At 45.8% G+C, this 17,235-nt stretch overlaps 1 protein-coding gene across 1 annotated transcript in view; it reads left to right on the top strand.

Moving 5' to 3' along the window:
- Window positions 1–7,088: 7,088 nt before the first annotated feature.
- LOC126175814 (uncharacterized) overlaps window positions 7,089–17,235 on the top strand; it is a 73,479-nt gene continuing 63,332 nt past the window's right edge. The window contains exon 1 of the mRNA XM_049922804.1: window positions 7,089–7,201. Coding sequence (XP_049778761.1) covers window positions 7,143–7,201 — 59 coding nt within the window. The 5' untranslated portion in view covers window positions 7,089–7,142. The remainder of the gene's footprint in view (window positions 7,202–17,235) is intronic.

Here is a 17,235-nt window from a genome sequence, read left to right as displayed (position 1 = left end):
TAACGGCCTGCGCGAGAATTAGGCGTGGCTCACTCTGGAACACAGCCATCGAAGGGGATGCCAGGGCAGGGCAGCGAAGGAAATACTTAGCTACGAAGTGTGTGCGCATACTGGGAGGCAGTTCCCACTATCGCGCCCACCCAGCGAGAGTACGTGGTCTGTGACCGCCCGTCAGCTGCATGGCGCTCATGCAGTAAACCTTGTTTCAGACACTGCGCGGCCAAGGCGGGAGCAAACACTGTGCTGACCTGCTCTATCCTATGTCTCAATTTGCACTGTTGCATTTACAAACATGAGTCACAAAACCCTCATCCGTGCTACCCTTCCCTGACATTCGTCGTCTGCGCTCCATTATGCGCCTTGTCTATAGCGGTTTGATGGAAACGCATGCCGAAATCAGTTATACTGATGGTGGGGTTCGAGGTCGACCATCGAAACCAAGCATGGTTTGGGGACTCACCGCAATCAACCCTGTAGGGAACAGAAAACTACGTTACCATACAATTAGCTTACTCGCCAGAAATGTTAATGTCTAGCCATATTATTTGTACTGTATTTCGAACATAAATATCATCCTTTAGAACACGAAGGTTCACAGTTACATCTTTAATGAAATGTAGAATCAAACAGATCAGTTTTTAACTTCAAAAACAGGCACACTTGATGTCTGTCGATTATAGCGCCATCTCCCACCAATGAGTGGTTTGAGTAAGCTGCACACATTTTTGGGCGTTGAATCGGAATACACAATAAAAATGAGATCTTCCCATTTGAAAAAACAAAGTTGGCCCCTCGCACGGAGGAGGGATGGTTAGGAGGTGGTCAGATGTAGCACAGACAGATGTTCCATTTACTAATATTAACATTTCATCTAGGACCTTTTTCATTTGATACGTTGTTTTCGAGATATTGTCTCAAGTTGAAACAAACACTCCTTGACTTCCTTACACATCTAAACTCCATACACCCCAACATCAAATTCACTATGGAGACTGAAACGGAGGGTAAATTACATTTCCTTGACGTCTTGGTCAAGAGAAGGGCTGACGGCACCCTAGGTCATGGGGTGTATCGGAAGACAACGCACACTGATCTGTATTTGCACGCAGACAGCTGCCACCACCCTTCACAGAGGAATGGGGTACTTAAAACTCTAGTACATTGGGCGCGCACTATCTCTGACGTAGAGAGTCTACCCCAGGAATTGGAAGATCTGAGAACTGTATTTCGAAAAAATGGGTACTCAGAGTGGCAGATTCAACGTGCTCTCCGCCCAACCACTACAGCATAACCTGTGGAGATGGATGAAATCACGAGGGAGGAGGTAGGCAATGCGTTTATTCCATATACAGGAGCACTCTCGGGAAAAATCGCCCGCATTTTGAAGAAACACCGGATCGGAACTGTGTTTTCTCCTCCTAATAAAACTCGTGCACTGGTGGGGAGCGCCAAAGATGACCTCGGTTTGAGGAAGGCCGGCGTGTACCAGCTTCCGTGTCAATGTGGCAAGTCGTATATTGGTCAGACGATGCGTACCGTCGAGGATCGATGCCGTGAACACCAGAGGCACACTCGACTGATGTATCCGAGCAAGTCGGCGGTCGCTGAACATTGTTTGTCGGAAAATCACGCTATGGAGTATGAACGCACGAGGATTCTGGTACAGACGTCGAGGTACTGGGACAGCGTTGTTAGAGAGGCCATCGAAATTCGCACCAATGACGACCTCATAAACCGTGACTGTGGCTATAATCTTAGCAAGGCTTGGGAACCAGCGATTGGGTTAATGAAGAGTAAATCGAGAAAACGTATAGTTGTGACGACCACGGTAGACAGAGCTATCACTCCGCCGTCATCTCAGACGCCGTCGCAATCTGTTCCACCGCACGACCGTGGCGCGGGGCGTGGACAGCGGAGGGAGTGCGCCGCGGGCGGAGGGTTTTTAAATCGTCCGCCGTCGCGACCGAACCCAGTTCCCTCTGAGCAGCCACAGCTTACGGTTCTCCGTGCCGGCACGTTCACAGGAGCTCAGTCCGTCAGTTCACCTGATGATGGCGACGTGTATGATCGCCGAAATATTGTGCCCGTTGGACACTGTAGACCGGCAGTACACCCGTGGATATTTTGATGAAACACCGTGTAGATTACACTTTAAAACACAAAAATTTGAAGGCTTTTTATTTTGTATAGAATGAAGCGGCGAGTGAAAATTTGTACCAAGGCCGGGAATCGAAATCGGGTGTCGTGTTTACCAAGCAGGTGCGTTAGCCACTAAAGCACTTTGGCACAGCGGTTCACACAACTGCACGGATTTCGCTGGCGCGGCTCCCTCTTCGACCCAATTTCACACTACCGCCCCAGGCTACTTTAAATTCCCCGTTACAGACGCAGAGAACTGCTGAGGTTCTGTTCTGGAGACCCGAGTTCGATTCCCGCCATTGATATAAATTTTCACTCGCCGCTTCAGTCTATATACATAAAATCATACACTACTGGCCATTAAAATCGCTACACCAAGAAGAAACGCAGAAGATAAACGGGTATTCATTGGACAAATATATTACACTAGAACTGACACGTGATTACATTTTCACGCAATTTGTGTGCAGAAATCCTGAGAAATCAGTACCCAGAACAACCACCACTGGCCGTAATAACGGCCTTGATACGCCTGGGCATTGAGTCAAACAGACCTTGGATGGCGTGTACAGGTACAGCTGCCCATGCAGCTTCAACACGATACCACAGTTCATCAAGAGTAGTGACTGGCGTATTGTGACGAGCCAGTTGCTCGGCCACCGTTGACCAGACGTTTTTAGTTGGTGAGAGATCTGGAGAATGTGCTGGCCAGGGCAGCAGTCAAACATTTTCTGTATCCAGGAAGGCCCGTACAGGACCTGCAACATGCGGTCGTGCGTTATCCTACTAAAACGTAGGGTTTCGCAGGGATCGAATTAAGGGTAGAGCCTCGGGTCGTAACACATCTGAAATGTAAGGTCCACTGTTCAAAGTGCCGTCAATGCGATCAAGAGGTGACCGGGATGAGTAACCAATGGCACCCCATACCATCACGCCGGGTGATACGCCAGTATGGCGATGACGAATACACGCTTCCAATGTGCGTTCACCGCGATATCGCCGAACATTTATGCGACCCTCATGATGCTGTAAACAGAACCTGGATTCATCCGAAAAAATGACGTTTTGCCATTCGTGCACCCAGGTTCGTCGTTGAGTACACCATCGCAGGCATTCCTGTCTGTGATGCAGCGTTAAGGGTAACCGCAACCATGGTCTCCGAGCTGATAGTCCATGCTGCTGCAAACGTCGTCGAACTGTTCGTGCAGATGGTTGTTGTCTTACAAACGTCCGCATTTGTTGACTCAGGGATCGAGACGTGGCTGCACGATCCGTTGCAGCCATGCGGATAAAATGCCTGTCATCTCGACTGGTAGTGATACGAGGCCGTTGGGATCCAGCACGGCGCTCCGTATTACCCTCCTGAACCCACCAATTCCATATTGTGCTAACAGTCATTGGATCTCGAACAACGCGAGCAGCAATATCGCGATACGATAAGCCGCAATCGCGATAGGCTACAGTCCGAACTTTATCAAAGTCGGAAACGTGATGGTACGCATTTCTTCTCCTTACACGAGGCAGCACAACAACGTTTCACCAGGCAACGCCGGTCAAGTGCTGTTTGTGTATGAGAAATCAGTTGGAAACTTTCCTCATGTCAGCACGTTGCAGGTGTCGCCACCAGTGCCAGCCTTGTATGAATGCTCTGAAAAGCTAATCATTTGCGTGTCACAGCATCTTCTTCCTGTCGGTTAAATTTCGCGTCTGTAGCACGTCATCTTCGTGGTGTAGCAATTTTAATGGCCAGTAGTGTATTTGTATGAGACCTGTAAAGTCGCTGAAAATGTGAAACTGCACCTGGATTTCAGGCCGGATCCCCCATTTACGATCGATGCTGAGGTGCTATTCCAGAACATGGTGAGCCTCGGCAATTCTGCTCGTGTCTAAGGCGGAATTTAGATTGGGGCGGCAGTGAGAATCTGGGTCAAGGAAGGAGGCGTGCCAGTGTAACTCATGCAGTTGTGGGAACCGTGGCCAAGTGACTAACGCACCTGCATAATAAGCAGGAGACCTATGTTCGATTCCTGGCCTTGGTACAAATTGTCACTCACCACTCCAGCCTGTAAACATAAAATTATACATGTATGAGACCAGTAAAGTCTCTGAAATTGTATCACTTCATTTTGCTTTTTTACCTTGCTTACTATCACTTTGTTATCTGGTATGGTGTCACACTTTAGCACCACTCTGGGTATTCAACAGGAATATTCGTTGCCCGCAAAATGGGGGTCAGGCTTATCAGCGGTGTCAGTTCGTGAACTTTCCATAGGTCATTATTCAAAAGTCTCTGAATTCTAACTCTGCCACCTCTGTATAAATATTCCTTCATGAGATTTGTGTCGACAATACTGACTCATTCAGAATAAATAACAATACCCATCCTGTAAACACCAAACGGAAAAACGATAAGCAATTGGCTAGCACTTCCTCGAACATTGTACAAATGTATTCACTATTCAGCGGGGTTTAATTTCAGTAAGTTTCCAGCAGAAAAAAATGAGTGATAAATTTCAAGCATTCACATCCAATTTGAAGTGTTTCCTTGTAGCGCACTCCTACTCTGTATAAGTGTCCCGGCAACTTTTGTCCTTAATTTGTTATTTATTCGTATACGGCCTCACAATTTTTTTCGTATTTTGTTTTGTTCTTTAATTCTTTTTTATTAATTTTTAGTTAACATTCTGTAAACTACGTACTGATTTGAAACTTCCTGGCAGATTAAAACTGTGTGCCCGACCGAGACTCGAACTCGGGACCTTTTCCTTACGCGGGCAAGTGCTCTACCATTTTTTTTTTCGTTCGTTGTATCTGCTCGGGGCGGACGTCGCAAGACACCCGTTTCAGTTCGTCGTTGATCTATTAACTCAGTTTTTTTATTACAGAGGGCAGCTAACCCTCTGACCGAACATGCTGAGTTACCATGCCGGCTTCTGAGCTACTGAAGCACGACTCACGCCCGGTACTCACAGCTTTACTTCTGCCAGTATCTCGTCCCCTACCTTCCAAACTTTACAGAAGCTCTCCTGCGAACCATGCAGAACTAGCACTCCTGAAAGAAAGGATATTGCGGAGACATGGCTTAGCCACAGCCTGGGGGATGTTTCCAGAATGAGATTTTTACTCTGCAGCGGAGTGTGCGCTGATATGAAACCGATTTGTTGCATGACAAAGTTGCTTTGGCTCGCATGGTCCTGTGGGGCCTGATAAATAAAAAATAGACATAGAAACTCGAATTCACAACGCAGAATGCTCACATATAAGAAACAAGATAGCAAACTCGAAAATAAGATAACAAATGCAATTAAGTTTGTAGTTTTTTTCGCTGCTGAAGCTCTGAAGTGTCGATAATTTTTCGTCTTATTCATGGCTAAGTGCTTCTGTAGAAGACCAACAGAAACAAAATTGTTTTCGGGTGTTATTCAGTCATACGAAACTTCAAAGGGCATCATTGTCGCTTTCGACTATTTGAACAGTAAACGGCGGCAAAGATCTCAGATCAAAAGTCAAAAATAAAATTCATAATATAATAGTTATCTTTGAGACCATGTTTCATATCAGTTGCCACAGTCTAACAGTCGTCCGTGTCGTTTACTCCCAGCGACAGCGCTGCAGCCAGCGACACTTCTGGAAGCGATATCGAATGAGTGCAGTTACTAATATATATTGATTTTTAACATAATTTTTACAATAGGGAATTATGTAGTGCCATAAAAATCGACAATAACTAAAAAAATTACTCCACATTTGTAATTATTTAGTGTCCTTAAGGACCGTCGGAGACACGAAACGCCGGCCGAAGTGGCCGTCCGGTTAAAGGCGCTGCAGTCTGGAACCGCAAGACCGCTACGGTCGCAGGTTCGAATCCTGCCTCGGGCATGGATGTTTGTGATGTCCTTAGGTTAGTTAGGTTTAACTAGTTCTAAGTTCTAGGGGACTAATGACCTTAGCAGTTGAGTCCCATAGTGCTCAGAGCCATTTTTAGGAGATACGAAACGGTGCATTACAGGAAGTTTATTTACAATTCTCTTCTGACGTACAGAAATTTACTGCGTAATGTCGTTTTCCTTTAATGACAAAAAAGTGCTAATAAACAGAAGACCTGCCCTTTTGCAGGAAGACGTCGTACATCTTCCCAACAAAGTGGAGTTTCTTTCGCTACACTCTGAGACATCAGTGAATATGGAACATAGGAAACCTACATGGAATGCAATACCTACATTACTTAACGTAACAGATAAGCCACCACACCTGAAACAGTTAAACTCTTTCCCAACACAGAAGAAACCATTGCACACTTTTTGCTAAATCTGAGCCACAAACGGCAAGAACCTTCAACACATTCGCTTTTGAAGCCAAACTAATTACATTTACAAAAATATTAGTGTATTAGGAAGTCAATTGAAGTGTAAAAATGGGAGAATCATAAGCCACAATAATAAAATTTAAGTGTCAAGGAAAGTGCCTACAATAATAACAACAAACAGAAATATATGATTGTCCTGCATGAAATATATTCTCTTGCTTTCAGCACAGTAACCTGCAAACATACAAGTATCCGAAAATATTTCATCACGAATAAGTTGTAGCTTTCGTCATTGAATACGTGTGACACGTTTGTTTTTACATGTGTTTCGTTGTAATTCATATCGCTTGCTAATTTACTGGCTCATAGAATGCAAAAATATATAGACTATATCGTCAATCAAGTAGAAAATAATTAAAAAACTAACATTATGCTTACGACGCATATGACTGCTTTCTCACTGCTTGGAGCGCTCGTTTCGCTCCTGCAGTCAGACGGTAGCAACTTTCGCACCAGAGAGTGTCGTAATTGTATGTCATGATATGTATTAGACTGTGCAGTTAACTCTAGGGAAAGATCACTGTTTTCAGCTGTTTGATGCAGAGATACTGCGTCGTTAGTATAACAAGAGACTGTGAACTGAATTTGTCACAACTGCTGTTCATTACCGTCTTGCGTAGTGTAAGGTTCTTTCTACATGTTAGACATGGAGGACGACACCATGGAGGCTCGCAGCACACATGAGTTTAACTTAAGGTAAGCAAACCACAGGATAACATAACATGTACTGTTAAAGAGAAACACAAGTTACAAAAGCAAACCACTTGAGCAGAAGGAAATGTAGCTTACGAAGCTTATGGGACAAATTCAGTAACAATGTAGCATATTACCGATCCGACTCTCGTCGCATATCCATGGGCTTTATTCTAACATACCAGGATGTAATGTCACTGGTAATTACTTCGTTAATTTTAGACATATTGATGACTGAGACAGTCCTGTCCGATTGATACTTTTCATAGTAGATTCACCTCAGTTTACTGTTCACTTGTAATAATCTTCTTAACCAAAAACTGCAAAAACTTTAATAACGTTGAGAATACACTGTGGTGGCCTGAACGCATGACCAAACATCTGACATCACTGTTGATTTTATAATCTATGCAAATCATTTGATGACAAGTCTGTCCAGTATACTGTTACGGTGGAATTAATAATCAGGAGCGACATGTTTTCACCTAAACATCAACAGGAAACATTCTGCACTCCTGCAATAAAGGTTAGATTTTATGTTTGTGGGAGTGACAAGTCATAGTCGACAGGACACGGAAACATTCTCTTTGCGAGGGAGGTTCTTTGAAGGAAGCAGTTAGTGTTCGTTTCCCGCGTTAACGTATGTATGTATTGTGTTTGTGAGGTACAATAATAGTGATTATTCCCAGTATAAAATCCACGTAGGCGTTTTCCTTTATGTAGTGAAATTACCCCTACATACAGAGAATGTTTCCGTGTCCTGTCGACTATCGACTTGTCACTCCCACATATTTATAAATGAATCAATTAACAGTGAAATATACAGTATCACTTTCAGACTATTACACCAGATGGAGCATATTATTTTACAAATCTTTTTAGAGAGACTCTTTCACTACTTTTCCTGTCTTGTATCAACACGTTAATTGCTTCATTTCTTTTCTTTCTAGTTTTATTCACGGGTATGGTTCCTCCTAACGATTTTTCAGCCTAATTTTTACATGGGGCTACTATGAAAGATTCATTCGTTTTCAAAGCTTTTTATTTTCCGTATTACTACATGTACAAATACGATTGATGCGTGATTAGAACTGTAAACTCACCAAGTTTGCTAGTTCCACTCTGCAGATGTTCTGTGAGTAACCCTCACCCTCCCCCCCCCCCCCCCCCCTCCTCTGCTCACACGTCCAAGTGAAAGTAGAGATCATTCCATACGTTACGTAGCTACATCCTACCAATGGTCAACACAGCAGCATCAGTGTGTTCTCTGAGCTGTTCCAGTGTTTCTGGCAATGGGTTTACGTAACCATCTCCAAAATAACACGTCACAATGCGTTAGGTCAGGTGACCTGGTAGCCAAGGGAACTAAGCCACATCGTCACTGCCAGTGGCGGCTGCTGTGTAAGAGCACAAGAGCATGTGAACATCCTAACTTTCGACACCTTGCGGATTTATTGGTTATTTTTCTTTGAATGCTGTTAAACGTAACACAGACGCCGAAATCTGAGAGGTACGGCACGTAAATCTACCGCGCTACTGCTCTTCTGGACTTCGTGAAACTTGGCACCAGGGTCGTGAGCACGCCTTCAGCTGTCCACCTTTTAAGGAGCTTCTGTGCATGCGCATCTCGCGTGATGTAATTGCCTTATGGGTCAAATACATACGGATTTGATAAACAACGTGCACCGTTCACGATGTGCACAGGTAGCCCTTGCCACTCAACTATAAGTTTACATCAGTACCAACAGGTGATAGCAAATGGCGGCAGACTATTATCCCCGTTCTTTCTGCATCCTGCTAGATGATAGCACTCTCCCCAGATATATTAATTCACTCGTGTTTAGTATAATTAGATCGTTGTTGTTGTTGTTGTGGTCTTCAGTCCTGAGCCTGGTTTGATGCAGCTGTCCATGCTACTCTATCCTGTGCAAGCTGCTTCATCTCCCAGTACCTACTGCAACCTACATCCTTCTGAATCTGCTTAGTGTATTCATCTCTTGGTCTCCCTCTACGATTTTTACCCTCCACGCTGCCCTCCAATACCAAATTGGTGATCCCTTGATGCCTCAGAACATGTCCTACCAACCGATCCCTTCTTCTGCTCAAGTTGTGCCAGAAACTTCTCTTGTACCCAATCCTATTCAATACTTCCTCATTAGTTATGTGATCTACCCATCTGATCTTCAGCATTCTTCTGTAGCACCACATTTCGAAAGCTTCTTTCTCTTTTTGTCCAAACTATTTATCGTCCATGTTTCACTTCCATACATGGCTACACTCCATACAAATACTTTCAGGAACGACTTCCTGACACTTAAATCTATACTCGATGTTAACAAATATCTCTTCTTCAGAAACGCTTTCCTTGCCATTGCCAGTCTACATTTTATATCCTCTCTACTTCGACCATCATCTGTTATTTTGCTCCCCAAATAGCAAAACTCCTTTACTACTTTAAGTGTCTCATTACCTAATCTAATTCCCTCAGCATCACCCGACTTAATTCGACTACATTCCATTATCCTCGTTTTGCTTTTGTTGATGTTCATCGTATATCCTCCTTTCAAGACACTGTCCATTACATTCAACTGCTCTTCCAAGTCCTTTGCTGTCTCTGACAGAATTACAATTAGATCCTACGTCAGCAAATGTGTAAATTGTACCGACAGTAAACCTATTGTGTGGGTTTCTGAGCAAGTTATAGTATATTAAGTTATGAATTTCATCATACAGTAATCCATTCAAGTCGCTGAGACTCTAAAGGGACTGAAACACATCACCGTCGATTGTGAGATTGTAGCATTTATTCATGCTTCTGGAATCTGTTAATCTTATGGTGAGTCAACTTTATTTGTGCTATAGGTTCACATTGTGTATATGAAAATTCATGAAAATCTGTGTCACTGGTTTCTCCGATATTTAGTTAAGCGTGGGTTTGATGGCGGTGTGCTTTTGGCCCTGATGGGTCTCAGCGCCTCATTTGTATTCTGTATGAACAGATACCACTGGTGACTGTGCAGCTCTAGAATAAAATGATAATTAAATCAAGACCCTTAAGCTGCCGACAGGCGTTGATATACACCAACGGGGACAGTTGAAAATCTGTGCCCCGATCGGGACTCGAACCAGAGATCTCCTGCTTCCACGGCAGACTCTCTATCCATCTGAGCCACCGAGGGCACAGAGGCTAGTGCGACTGCAGGGATTTATCCCTTGCACACTCCCCGTGAGACCCACATTCCCAACTTAATGTCTACGCACTACATTCGTAGTGCCCCTGCCCATTACACTCATTACTCGCGGCAGACAATCTTACCGAGTCCCGTAAGAGTTCGGCCAATGCGTGTGCATCCGCACAGGGACAGTTGAAAATGTGTGCCCCGACCGGGACTAGAACCTGGGATCTCCTGCTTACATGGCAGACGCCCTATCCATTTGAGCCACTGAGGGCACAGAGGATAGTGCGACAGCAGGGATTCATCCCTTGCACGGTCCCCGTGAGACCCACATTTCCGACTTAATGTCCACACACTACATTCCTAGTGCCTCTGGTATTATGCCTTGTAAAGATGGAAAAACGGCTATCGGCACATGTAGGAATTCGACAGCGGGGGAATCGTGGTCTATTGAGAGCGCAGTTTATCGTTCCACCACATTGCAGATGGCGCTGGTCATAATCCCATGACAGTTGTGGGAATACCGAAGCTATGTGTTCAGGAGCGCCGTAACCAACACTATGAAGCATTTCAGTGGTCCCACTAGACTAGCACCTAAGACGACAAGCATACGTAACTTGAGTCAGGAAATCGGTTTGTCTACAAGAAGACTCCACACTGACATTTGTTTATTTATTTGGTAGTTTCTTTTGGTCTTTAACCAACTGACCATTAAAATTGCTACACCACAAAGATGACGTGCTACAGACGCGAAATTTAACCGACAGGAAGAAGATGCTGTGATATGCAAATGATTAGCTTTTCAGAGCATTCACGCAAGGTTGGCGCCGGTGGCGACGTCTACAACGTGCTGACATGAGGAAAGTTACCAACCGATTTCTCATGCACACACAGCAGTTGACCGGCGTTGCCTGATGAAACGGTGTTGTGATGCCTCGTGTAAGGAGCAGAAATGCGTATCATCACGTTTCCGACTTTGATAAAGGTCGGCTTGTAGACTATCGCGATTGCGGTTTATCGTATTGAGACATTGCTGCTCTCGTTGGTGGAGATCCAATGACTGTTAGCAAAATATGGAATCGGTGGGTTCAGGAGGGTAATACGGAACGCCGTGCTGGATCCCAACAGCCTCGTATCACTACCAGTCGAGATGACAGGCATCTTATCCGCATGGCTGTAACGGATCGTGCAGCCACGTCTCGATCCCTGAGTCAACAGATGGGGACGTTTGCAAGACAACAACCATCTGCACGAACAGTTCGACGTCGTTTGCAGCAGCGTGGACTATCAGCTCGGAGACCATGGCTGCGGTTACTTTTGACGCTGCATCACAGACAGGAGCGCCTGCGATGGTGTACTTAACGACGAACCTGGGTGCACGAATGGCAAAAGGTCATTTTTTCGGATGAATCCAGGTTCTGTTTACAGCATCATGATGTTCGCATCCGCGTTTGGCGACATCGCGGTGAACGCACATTGGAACCGTGTATTCGTCATCGGCAAACTGGCGGTATCACCCGGCGTGATGGTATGGGGTGCCATTGGTTACACGTCTCGGTCACCTCTTGTTCGCATTGACGGCACTTTGAACAGTAGACGTTACATTTCAGATGTGTTACGACCCGTGGCTCTACCCTTCACTCGATCCCTGCGAAACCCTAGATTTCATCAGGATAATGCACGACCGCATGTTGCAGGTCCTGTACGGGCGTTTCTGGATACAGAAAATGTTCGACTGCTGTCCTGGCCAGCACATTCTCCAGATCTCTCACCAACTGAAAACGTCTGGTCAATGTTTGCCGAGCAACTGGCTTGTCACAATACGCCAGTCACTACTCTTGATGAACTGTGGTTTCGTGTTGAAGCTGCATGGGCACCTGTACCTGTACACGCCATCCAAGCTCTGATTGACTCAATGCCCAGGCGTATCAAGGCCGTTATTACGGCCAGAGGTGGTTGTTCTGTGTACTGATTTCTCAGGATCTATGCACCCAAATTGCGTGAAAATGTAATCACATGTCAGTTCTAGTATAATATATTTGTCCATTGAATACCCGTTTATCATCTGGTGTAGCAATTTTAATGACCAGTAGTGTATATGTATAAAAGAACAGATCAAGTGTTGCACACGAATTGGCATCATTACGTACAGCACACAATATTTTAATATAATTTCAAATATGTTAGTAATAACTAAGCATTATCTTGTTTGAGGGAAAAAATCTCCAGAAAATATCTACATAAAAATAATAACAATGAAATTCTACAGGCTACCATTTGGCCATCTGGCGCACAGATATACACTGAAGCTCCAAAGAAACTGGTACAGGTATGCACATTCAAATATAGAGATATGTAAACAGGCAGAATACGGCGCTGCGGTCGGCAACGCCTGTGTAAGACAACAAGTGCCTAACGCAGTTGTTAGATCGGTTACTGCTGCTACAATGGTAGGCTATCAAGATTTAAGTGAGTTCGAACGTGGCGTTATACTCGCCAGGCATACGACCGATGGGACACAGCATCTCCGAGGTAGCGATGAAGTGGGAACTTTCCCGTACGACCATTTCACGAGTGTGCCGTGAATATCAGGAATCTAGTAAAACATCAAATCTCCGACATCGCTGCTGCCGGAAAAAGATCCTGCAAAAACGGGACCAACAACGACTAAAGATAATCGTTCAACGTGACAGAAGTGGAACCCTTCCGCAAAATGCTGCAAACTTCAATGCTGGGCCATCAGCAAGTGTCAGCGTGCGAACTATTCAACGAAACATCATCGATATGGACTTTCGGAGCCGAAGGCCCACTCGTGTGCCCTTGATGACTGCACGACAAAAAGCTTTACGCCTCGCCTAAGCCCGTCAACACCGACATTGGACTGTTGATGACTGGAAACATGTTGCTTGGTCGGATGGGTCTCTTTTCGAATTATATCGAACGGATGGACTTGTACGAGTATGGAGACAACGCCATGAATCCATGGACTCTGAATGTCAGCTGGGGACTATTCAAGTTGGTGGACGCTCTTTAATGGTGTGTGGCGTGTGCAGATGAAGTGGTATGGGACCCCTGATACCTCTAGATACGACTCTGACGGGTGTCGCGTACGTGAGCATCCTGTCTGACCACCTGCATCCATTCATGTCCATTGTACATTCCGACGGACTTGGGCAATTGCAGCAGGACAATGCGACACCCCACACGTCCATAATTGCTACAGTGTGGCTCTATGAACACTCTTCTGAGTTTAAACACTTCCACTGGCCACCAAACTCCCCAGACATGAACATTATTGAGCATATCTTAGATGCCTTGCAACGCGCTGTTCAGAAGAGATCTCCACCCCATCTACTCTTACGGATTTGTGGTCAGGCCTGTAAGATTCATGGTATCACTTTCTTCCAGCTCTACTTCGGACATTAGTCGAGTCCATGCCAAGTCGTGTTGCGGCACTTCTGCGCCTTCGCGGGACGCTACACGATATTAGGCAGGTGTTCCAGTTTCTTTGGTTCTTCAGAGTATGTTCATCCAGAACGCATGCACAACTGGTCTGTTTCACTTTGGAGCATTGGTAGACCACAAATTTTGTAATTTATTATTCTGGATTACTCTACCATAGAACATTAGACTACATTACATTACACTACATTACTGTACTTAGTAGCCTGGGTGGCCGAGCGGTTCTAGGCGCTACAGTCTGGAACAGCGCGACCGCTATGGTCGCAGGTTCGAATCCTGCCTCGGGCATGGATGTGTGTGATGTCCTTAAGTTAGTTAGGTTTAAGTAGTTCTAAGTTCTAGGACACTGGTGACCTCAGAAGTTAAGTCCCATAGTGCTCAGAGCCATTTGAACCATCTGTACTTAGTATCAGACCCAAGCTACACTCCTGGAAATGGAAAAAAGAACACATTGACACCGGTGTGTCAGACCCACCATACTTGCTCCGGACACTGCGAGAGGGCTGTACAAGCAATGATCACACGCACGGCACATCGGACACACCAGGAACCTCGGTGTTGGCCGTCGAATGGCGCTAGCTGCGCAGCATTTGTGCACCGCCGCCGTCAGTGTCAGCCAGTTTGCCGTGGCATACGGAGCTCCATCGCAGTCTTTAACACTGGTAGCATGCCGCGACAGCGTGGACGTGAACCGTATGTGCAGTTGACGGACTTTGAGCGAGGGCGTATAGTGGGCATGCGGGAGGCCGGGTGGACGTACCGCCGAATTGCTCAACACGTGGGGCGTGAGGTCTCCACAGTACATCGATGTTGTCGCCAGTGGTCGGCGGAAGGTGCACGTGCCCGTCGACCTGGGACCGGACCGCAGCGACGCACGGATGCACGCCAAGACCGTAGGATCCTACGCAGTGCCGTAGGGGACCGCACCGCCACTTCCCAGCAAATTAGGGACACTGTTGCTCCTGGGGTATCGGCGAGGACCATTCGCAACCGTCTCCATGAAGCTGGGCTACGGTCCCGCACACCGTTAGGCCGTCTTCCGCTCACGCCCCAACATCGTGCAGCCCGCCTCCAGTGGTGTCGCGACAGGCGTGAATGGAGGGACGAATGGAGACGTGTCGTCTTCAGCGATGAGAGTCGCTTCTGCCTTGGTGCCAATGATGGTCGTATGCGTGTTTGGCGCCGTGCAGGTGAGCGCCACAATCAGGACTGCATACCACCGAGGCACACAGGGCCAACACCCGGCATCATGGTGTGGGGAGCGATCTCCTACACTGGCCGTACACCACTGGTGATCGTCGAGGGGACACTGAATAGTGCACGGTACATCCAAACCGTCATCGAACCCATCGTTCTACCATTCCTAGACCTGCAAGGGAACTTGCTGTTCCAACAGGACAATGCACGTCCGCATGTATCCCGTGCCACCCAACGTGCTCTAGAAGGTGTAAGTCAACTACCCTGGCCAGCAAGATCTCCGGATCTGTCCCCCATTGAGCATGTTTGGGACTGGATGAAGCGTCGTCTCACGCGGTCTGCACGTCCAGCACGAACGCTGGTCCAACTGAGGCGCCAGGTGGAAATGGCATGGCAAGCCGTTCCACAGGACTACATCCAGCATCTCTACGATCGTCTCCATGGGAGAATAGCAGCCTGCATTGCTGCGAAAGGTGGATATACACTGTACTAGTGCCGACATTGTGCATGCTCTGTTGCCTGTGTCTATGTGCCTGTGGTTCTGTCAGTGTGATCATGTGATGTATCTGACCCCAGGAATGTGTCAATAAAGTTTCCCCTTCCTGGGACAATGAATTCACGGTGTTCTTATTTCAATTTCCAGGAGTGTAGATATCTCATTTGTCTGGATTATTAGTCCCCAGGGCGCTGCGGTGCAACTCAGGTGCCACCCAAAGTGTAGAGATTGGGAGATGGCTGCCAGGGACCTAGGCAGTCCTTCGTGGTCCTCACTGAGTTTCATCTCCTCACTGCTTCCATAAGGTTGTTGTTCTCCCGTGCCACGTCTTGTTATCATTATGTATGGCCTCTCCTTGGTTGTCTCTCAACCATGTAGCCTTGCAGTTCATAAACTGATATGTTAGCTGTCAACGAGTTCAGCTTATGTCACAGTTCCTAGTTCCTTATTATACTGTAGACTGTTGTATTACCAAATCCGTCCCTGTCCTGGTCTGTAACATCTTGTCTAACGCCACTTTCCTAGACAACGTGATCTCGGGTGACGCTTGCTCCACATTCACAACTGTGGCATACTTTTAATACGTGGCTGGGATATGGACGAAGTTCCGACAGATAGCTTATAGCTCCACAAGGACAGTAGGACGACATCTGGAGCACCAAGGACTGTCTGCATGACTAGGACTTGGAATATCGTAAGTCATTTACCAGGGGTCCAATGCACAAACTCCCTTACAATGTGTTTCTATGTTTTTGGATGATGGAATGACTGATATATAATATATCACAAAATTACAAGAAAATTTTTCACGAGAACGGGATTATAAGCTGACAGACGTGGTTGAAATAAAGGCATTCATTGGATTTTTGTACATGGCTGGTTTGAAGAAAACAAATCATTTGAACGTGAAAGAAATGTGGACTAATGATGGTACGGCCGGTGATTTTTTTTTTTTTTTTTTTTTTTTTTGCAGCAATAATGTCCATAGAGCGCTTCTTATTTTTGTTACGAGTGTTACGTTTTGATGATATCAATACTCGGGAGGCAAGAAAGCAAGTTGATAACCTAGCGCCTATCCGAGAAATATTTGAGATCTTGGTTAGATACAGTAACGACAGTTATACACCCGGAGAGTACTATACTATTGATGAAATGTTGGAGTCATTCAGGGGCCGCTGTAAATTTCGGGTATATATTTCAAATAAACTCGCAAAATACGCCATAAAAATCTACGCCCTCGTAGATGCGAAAACCTTTTTACATGTAATCTGGAGACCTGCTTTGCACTACAGAAGCGTGATGAGAGTCAAAGTCTACCGCACCACTGTCATAACAGTACTGTGACTCGATTGACTGCAACTTTTGCTTCAATCTAGGGTCAGAATACTTAAGTATTCTAGAATCACACACATACTGCGAGATAGCGTCTCGACTCATAGCACCTCTGTAGTATCGACTACATTCACATTCAGTCTTCCAGCGGCTGGTCTGGCCTTGTAGAACGGCTACCTTCTGTTTCTAAAATTGAAGAGGTTGCCTCTGCAAGCGGAGAATCTATTAACGAGTAGGAGCCACGTTCACTTGTTCATCAAAGTATTTATCTAATGCAGCAATCAAGACCTCATAGTTCAATGCTTTCTTTGCGGGCGGTGGGAAAAAGTTTATACCCCTGTCTGTATACTGCAACACCTACCGTTGTCAAAAAA

This window comes from Schistocerca cancellata, chromosome 3, assembly GCF_023864275.1.
Source record: "Schistocerca cancellata isolate TAMUIC-IGC-003103 chromosome 3, iqSchCanc2.1, whole genome shotgun sequence".
Lineage (NCBI taxonomy): Eukaryota > Metazoa > Arthropoda > Insecta > Orthoptera > Acrididae > Schistocerca > Schistocerca cancellata.
This window is presented reverse-complemented; position numbering and strand designations above follow the sequence as displayed.